The 8,568-nt window shown below is 34.4% G+C and overlaps 1 protein-coding gene across 1 annotated transcript; it reads left to right on the forward strand.

Moving 5' to 3' along the window:
• The first annotated feature begins 7,160 nt into the window (after positions 1–7,160).
• Positions 7,161–8,206, forward strand: LOC145111278 (uncharacterized). Its single transcript, XM_079047572.1, has 2 exons — positions 7,161–7,725; positions 7,812–8,206. The coding sequence occupies exons 1-2, from the start codon at positions 7,161–7,163 to the stop codon at positions 8,204–8,206; spliced, it is 960 nt and encodes a 319-aa protein (XP_078903698.1).
• The last annotated feature ends 362 nt before the right edge of the window (positions 8,207–8,568 follow it).

Consider the following 8,568-nt stretch of genomic DNA (forward strand, 5'->3'; position numbering starts at 1 on the left):
GAAATTTTAATGTAAATTAGATTAGATTCATGTTATCGATCATATGTTATTGAGGTGATATATATAATATTTAATTAACTATTATATACATGTTTGTATGTTCATGTTGCTTCAAAACAATAATTAATTAAAAATCATGGATATGTCATATTATCCATATTATCCATGTAAGCATTTTTTAAAGAGCAAATTGTCTATCTTATCACTTTATATTTTAGTATATGTTTAACATTTTAATTATAATAATAAGTGCTTTTTAAAATTTTCTTTCACTTATTAATAATAATAAGTGGTTTTAAAATTAATAAGCAATAATTATAAATAATAAAATCAAATTACATGGATATGTCATATTATCCATGCAAGTCTCTTTTGAAATGCAAATTGTCTATCTTATCACTTTATTATTTAGTGTATGTTTCACATTTTAATAATAATATTAAATGTTTCTTAAAAGTATTCTTTGACTTATTATTAATAATAAGTTGTTTAAAATTAATGAATAACAATTAAAAATATAATTAATCAATAATAATAATTGTTAAAAATAATACTTAATAGATAATTATATTTAATTCTATTAATGATGAATATGGGCTGATGTCAATGAATATTATTGTTCAAAATAATTGACATTATATATATATATATATATATATATATATATATATATATATATATATATATATATAGTAGTGTAAAAATATTATCTCAAAGTTAATGTCAATAAAATAATAATTTTAAACATACATTTTCAATATTTTAACAATATATTTTTAATCTTCGCCGCGCAACGCGCGGAAATTCGTCTAGTTATATATATAATCATGGGGCGTTAAGGAAAGAACAAAGTGAGCAGCAATGCACCAGGATCATATTTTTTTATTTTGGGGCTTGATTTTTTATTTTATATATATATATATATATATATATATATATATATATATATATATATATATATATATATATATATATATATATATATATATATATATATATATATATATATATATCTCGCTTTGGGTGGTATAGAAAGCTGGTTTGATGACCAAACATGCTTATTGTTTATTATATTTTATATAATTGGAAAAGAAAAATCAGCAAAATTATAATTTAAATGGAGTAGAAGTATTTGGTTGGCCAATCACACAATGTGTATTCATATTGGAGTTGCGTATTTGCGCAACTAATTAGACTTGTTTTATAATGAACAAAATTTTAAATTTTTTAATAATGACTTGTAGAATTATTTCATATCAAAAGCGATTGTTTATTGGAAAAATACCGCAAATAGACAAAAAAAAATGGGAGTCAATTTCTAAATTTAGTCATAAAAAAAAGATTTTTCCCGATATAGACATACATTCCGCGGATGACCCTCCGCGGAACCATGAAATCTCCGCGTAGAGGGGGTAATTTCGTAATTTCAACCATTTTTTTTTTTGACAAAAACGAAGGGGTCCTCTTTTCGTCCCCCCTGGTCCCCGTTCCTCTTCGTCACTCCGCATCGGGTCGCATAGGCGTTGATCGAAGACTTCAAATCCGGCGACCACTTCAACTCCGGCGACGACTTCAACTCCGGCGCCGTCAAACGACTTCAAATCCGGCGAAATCGAGTATGTTGCACAGCTCTCTCCGTCACCGATAGACACCGAATTCCCGGATGTTATGGCCGATGGATACGGTTCCCGGGTATTTCTCACATTCTCATCTAATTATTAATGTCGAAAATGTCGAATATGATTCAAATTAGAGGAAAACTCATTTTATTACATTGAATATGTATACAGATTTATGATTTTTAGGTTTACAAATAACATATACGTTTTTTGGGATGATCCATTCCGCGAAGGGGGACGTCAGTCCGCAGAGAGTGCTCCGCGGAGTGATGTGTTGCCTCCGCGGAATGTTATAATAGAAGCAATGCAGGCCTCCGCGGAGGCTAGAGGTCACTCCGCAGAGAGGCCTCCGCGGAATGACATTAAAAATGGTTTTTGCACAATTTTTATTTTTCTGCTTTTAAGTATGTTGCTATTTATTTCATAATGAAATAATATTTTTTTTCAATTAGTAATGTTTTAAATGAAATAATATTTATTTTTTTTGTGTAGCACGAAGATCTCAATCAAAAAGCGGATGTAACTTTGAAAGGCGCGGTGGGGACTATCATTAAAGACTATTTTCCGCGCCTAACACAATCACAACGAGTATTATTCGAAGCTTCCTCCTTTGGAATATTCTTAGGAATGCATATCCCACATGGTGATCCCTTACTTGTGCATATGATGATGTTGCACGAAGTAAGGTGTCAACAAATATTTGAAATGGGGAGGTTTCTGTTTGATATAGAGGGGATCCAGTTGGGTTTTGGTGAAACTGAATATATTCTGATTTGTGGTTTAAAATTTGGTCCTTATGTGGATTTACTCCATGACGAAAAGGGCCAGTCAAATTCAAATCTTCGTGCTCGGTTGTTCCCAGATATTTCTGATGCACGTTTGCGGCTAAAAGATTTAGAAGACTTGATTATGTCCCCGAATTATTTTGCACTACAAGATGAAGATACTGTGATGCTTATCCAGCTTGTTTTTATGTTGAAGGGTCTACACGGACGGGACGTTAAAACGGGCATTCCTGCAGCACTATACAAGCTTGATGATAATATAGATTATTGGAACAGGTATTACATTTAAAACAGACATTCCCGCAGTAGTATGCAATGCACTAATTATAATAAATAAATTGAAAATTGCAGGTTTGCATGGGGTACGTATTTATGGAAATATACTTTGCGTATGATGCGTGGAATGTTTAAGAAAATAGAAGAGTTTAGAGAATTCAAGCAGGCCAATCCCGAATCGAAGAAAGTACACAAGTATACCGTTCCCGGTTTTATGATTCCGTTAAAGGTTACTTTCTAATGCATTTTAATAGTTATCATTGTTTAGTTTTTATACTATAAAAATTTGAACTTCGTTTTGTATTATATAATAAGTTTGTATCATCACTTTTATAGTATAATAGAACGATACTTACATTTTTTTTCATAGATATGGATTTTGGAGACGTTCCCAGAGGCAACCAAGTTTTATATACGCACGCCGACAGAATTGCCACGGATGAGGGCGTGGAGAAGTAAAACATCGTTAAATTGGGTTCAATGTTGTCGAATAATGAACGTGTCTGTGTTATGGTTTTTATATTAACAATCATTTATATTTACAAATTCCAATGTATTTTCATGTTAAACTAACAATCTTTGCAGCCTAACAACGAACCTATTAATGTCGTGGCAAGCCCGGAGGAGCTGATGTTGCCGTTTTATGTTCGTTATGTCAATTGGACTCTTAACCCTGTAGAGTCTCCCCCACGGCAACATAGTCCTGTCTGAAATAGTCCACCTCATGTTGCCTCGCCTGCTCGAAGAAGGATGTACAAGTCCGAAATAGAAACATCTTCGACTGAATCTGCCACAAATGCTTCTTCCTCGCAACATCTTGAAATAGAAACAAGTTATATGTCAAACGACACATCAAGATTGGTAAAGAAGAAGAAGAAGACGAGCACAAAGGCATTAGTGAAGCGTCTACTAGGCGTTGTGGCTGACTTAAGTTCTAAAGTAGACCGTGTATTATAGAAAAAAGATGAACCAGACACAAATGTTGAACCAGACAGAGGGTTTCGAGAGGAGGAAGAGATGATAAATGAAGAGGAGGAAGAAAAATGTTACCATGATACACATTTTGACTATGATGATATAGGTACTCATGGTTTGGAGGGGGAATTTGAGTCTACACCTACGCATGTTGAGCCGTCATCAGACGTGGGTGAACATCACACAAAAGAAATGACTCCTATTGTTAGGCCGCAACGAAAGAGGGGTGTTCCATGGTATCATCGGACTCCGTTCACAGTGGTACAAAACTCATATTTTAAATTTGGTATATTTTTAAAATATTAACGTATTGATAATTATTTAACATGTTAATTTTTTAGTTGCAATCCACACCAAAATTGAAGAAAATCACCAAAGCAAAGAAAAAAAAAAGTGGTGAAGAGTCCTGAAAAAGAAAATGAAGACATTGTGAATGAAGAGAGTAATGATGTTTCAAATCATCTCCTGCTCGACAGTGTTGAAGCTGCCAGTACGTTGAGTTTTTGGAAAGAATGGAATAGGATCTCTTCCAACCTAAACACTAAACATAGGTTGCATATGCTTGATGGGTTTGAGCCATAAGAACTTTTCTATATGCACATGGATGTGGAGTTTTGGTCGGGGTTACTTGCAGTTACTGACGTTGGGTGGTTAATTTCTTCGGTAACATTTGTTAAATATAATTTTTAACTACATTTTTAGACGATAGTTTATATAAAAAACTATAACATTTTTATCTTAAAATGTACAGTATATTGCGATATGGAGTGCCTTGCTCATGGAAAGACGGCCGGCGAACGCAAGATGGACGATATTCCCTCAAGAACTTAATTTGCAAAACGGAAAAACATATTTTCTTAGGAATATAGCAAATGGTCTCGGAGGCCATCCTAAATGGAAGGATGTAGATATGGTTAGTTAAGTTTATTAATTATTTATTTTATATAGGAAACGAATTAATGACTATTAAATTTGTTTTTGTTTGCAGGTTCTATTCCCCATAAACGTTCCTCATGCCCATTGGTTTTTGGCAGTGCTACATTTAGATATTTGGAAAGTACACATTTATGATTCAGCACGATGTATGAATTACTTCACAACGTACTTGACTAGTGGAGAATTCAAAAGTTTTGGGGATAGTATAATCGAAGAGCTAGATGCGATTGACTACTGGAAGGATTTCCCTGATGGACACAAAGACAATGCAGTTGTGGAGTTTATTGATATTGTAGACGCGCCACAACAAGAATATATTACTAATAGAGGGGATTGTGGAGTATTCGTAAGCATGTATATGGAAATGATTGCTTCGGGGGTACCGGTGAAGAGTGATAAGCCATGTAGAGATGCGAGATTTCTCTACAGAAATAGGATGACAAATATTATTTGGGATACAAAATAACTTGATGTTTGGAAGTTTGTATACATTATTATGAAATACTTGTTTTTAGTAGTTTTGTTTAATATAAACAACTTTTGTATCATATATTTTTTGAAACATAATTCACCAACATATATTACGATACATTAAAAACAAAACAAACATTTGAAATAACATAATAACATTACAGAAAACATTACAAATAAAAGATGAACGACTAACAAACATTACATAGAACATTACAAATAAAAGAGTCGTCTACATGAAAAAGGGTTTATTTCTAACCAGATTCCAAACGTCCGTATACTCGAACTCAGTTTCATCAAACTGGCACAGGTAATATCCGTTCACGTATTCAAAAAATTCTTCATCATCAGCATCAGAGCATCACATTTTCTCATATTTGTAGCATCGATTGTACCATGTGACTTTAGTCTTTAAATCCATCCATTTACTAACAATATCGGGTTTTAGTCGTTTTTGTCCTTGTCCCACCTTATAGTTGAACAAAGCTACTAAGCGGGACCATTCATCACCAACAAGGCAATTAAGGGGAGCTATTACCGGCAGACCCTCGTAAACGGTAATCCAGCATCGTGTTAGGACCAACACCTCTATTGTCGTCCATGGAGATGTACCATTTGTTGGAGTAGACGCATTAGACAGATTAGCTGCATTTGAAAACGTTGGTACATTGGATGCCATTTTGTGAAATGATCCCTTACATCTAATTCGGACGTATAGATACTTGCTTTACTATATATAAAAAGATAGGTAACGCGGACTGACAAGTCAGTAACGCGGACTGACAAGTCAGTAACGCGGACTGACGAATAGCCATGCGGACTGACAAGTCAGTAACGCGGACTGACAAGTCAGTAACGCGAACCGATGAATAACTATGCGGACTGACAAGTCAGTAACGCGGACTGACGAATAACTATGCTGACTGACAAGTCAGTAACAAGAACTGACGAATAGCTATGCGGACTCACAAGTCAGTAACGCGGACTGACAAGTCAGTAACGCGAACTGACGAATAGCTATGCGGACTGACAAGTTAGTAACGCGGAGTTGAAGGGTCTATATATTGTCATGGATGATCGTTGGATATTTGCGGACTGTCATGTCTATATAAAACGACAAAAAATTATGTATCACTTCATCAAATATATTTTAGTTCATGTAGTTTGTAATTTTTACAATGGTTTCAAACCCATGGACTGCTAACGAGTATTTGCTTCTAACTCGTGCATATATTAATGTCTACGAGAACACCAGTTTGGAGGATAGAATGTTTTAGGTCCTATTAACTAATACCTTCAACACTGACGCTGAAACCACCATAGAAAACCATCGCAACACGCTTGATATAGCTGCAAAATGGTATGAATTGAAAACAGAAGTTGTGTTATTCAACGATCTTTATAATAAGATTGAAGACGATCGTGTGAATGATACTGAGGAAGACATCTTGGAGGCGGCTAAAGAAGAATACAAATCCATTAGCAACGGACAGAGTTTCGAGTATGAATCCCCTTGGAATCTTTTGAAAGATGTCCCGTTTTTTAACTAGTATTGCGTTTTGTATTGTTCTTGTATTGCTTTATTTATATGTAATATGGTATTTATCCTTTATTTTTTGAAAAATCATTCACGAACAAATGTTACGAAACCATACATTCAAACAGGTTACACGGACTGACAAATAAGTTACGCAGACTGACAAGTAAGTTATGCGGAATAATGTATACTAATTCCTTATAAATTGGACAAGCATTTCCATTTTTACAAGGTGTCGAAAGTTGTGAAAATGAGTTCAGTCAATCAGGTATTAAGAAAAAGTTTCTCCAGCCTACCGACTTTTTTCCATAATCTGCAAAGAACCAATCCTAACACCTTCACGTACATTATGAAAGATCAGTACAATCGTTTCCAAATTTGTTTCGTGGCATTGGGATGCGTGGTATGTAATCCCTTATAGTAAATAAATATTTACTTATTCCAAGTTGTTATATGCCTAATATTCTTATCTTGACTTACAGATTCGTACGTTTCTCACGTCTATGATACCAATCATATTCGTTGGTCAAGTACCTCTAATTGGGGCGTATGTAAAGATCCATGTACATTGCGGTTGCTTTAGATGGAAATCATGAACCCCTTCTCATAGCGTTTGCTTTGGGAACCATAAACTGTGATAATTCATGGTTATGGTTCATGAGGAGGCTTAAAGAATGTTTAGGTGACAATACAGAAGTTGGTTTCATAAGCCATATGTATGATTCTATAGACTTTGCAGTTCAAAGAGTCTACCCTGATTCATATCATGGCTATTGTTGTAAAAATATAACCGAGAAAATACGCGCTTCCATCGGAAGCAATACAGTCATAGAGCAGTTGTTCTGGAAGACTTGTAAAGCGTGTAATTTCTCTCATTTTTTTGCATTTTTGAACAGCTTAAAAAATGAGGTTAATGGGAATGATCTTCATTGGCTTGACAATATTCCCATTGCAAAATGGGTACGGGCTTCTTTTCCAAGAGTACGTTTCAATGTTAAATTCATTGACATTCCCGTTGTTGTCAATTGGTTAAGAACAAACACGCATGAGTTTCCAATAACAACAATCATTGAAATGGTCCATGACTCGATGCAAGCAGTGTATCTTCAATGTGCTGCGTTTGGAGGTAATTATAAGTTATGACATCACTCAAATGGTCAATTGATATGTTATTATACGTTATGACATCATAATTTTTGTTTTTTGATTCAGTTCATTTCACATGGGATTTTCATGGTCTTCTAACCCCTTATGCACTTAAGGTGATTCATAAAAGATTTATCCACTCGGATGGTTGTAGGATTACGCATATTGTTGGTGACAAATATGAAGTGAGTAAGTATTCAACAACCGAATCTGTCCAATTAGACCGTGGTACTTGTAGTTGCGGTAAATGGCAAAAATGCGGTATACCTTGTGAGCATGCTATAGCTTCACTACAAAGACTCGAAATTGCAGAAATCCAGCAAATGGTAAATTTAAAGTTAAGTACCGCGGTGTATCCAAATGCTTATCAAACTGAGACGGTCAATCCTATTCCAACCCTTAGGCATTGGGAAATACCGGTTGAAAGTGTTGTGGTCTTACCTCCACGACAATTCAATTGAATTGTATTGTATGGATCACAACAAATATTAGTTTGTATTCCGTTCTATGTTAACCGTAGTTGTAATGGTCTATTGGCGTTCTTTACTTTAATAAAAAATGTTTACCTTTAAAGAAATAATTGTATTCCCATAATTCTAATGTATGGATGACAACGACTAGACAAACAGCTCTGCGGACTGACAAACATTATTGCGGACTGACAAAAAGCTCTGCGGACTAACAACAGCTCTCTGCGGAGTGGAAGGGACTATATATAGTCATGGATGGTCGTTGGATTTTTAGTATATTTTTAAATTTAAAATGAGTTCATCTTCAACTTTGTATATTTGCTCGTGCAACGAAGTTGATTGTTTCTATTGTG

The sequence above is a fragment of the Lactuca virosa genome, chromosome 5, assembly GCF_052849685.1.
Source record: "Lactuca virosa cultivar CGN04683 chromosome 5, Lactuca_virosa_CGN04683_v6, whole genome shotgun sequence".
In the NCBI taxonomy this organism is placed as follows: Eukaryota; Viridiplantae; Streptophyta; class Magnoliopsida; order Asterales; family Asteraceae; genus Lactuca; species Lactuca virosa.

Excerpts from the sequence above, each read along its gene's own strand:
- LOC145111278 (XM_079047572.1), top strand. The coding sequence starts at position 7,161 with ATGTACATTGCGGTTGCTTTAGATGGAAATCATGAACCCCTTCTCATA. Across the intron at positions 7,726-7,811 it reads TCAATGTGCTGCGTTTGGAG|TTCATTTCACATGGGATTTT; the intron begins GTAATTATAAGT and ends TTTTTGATTCAG.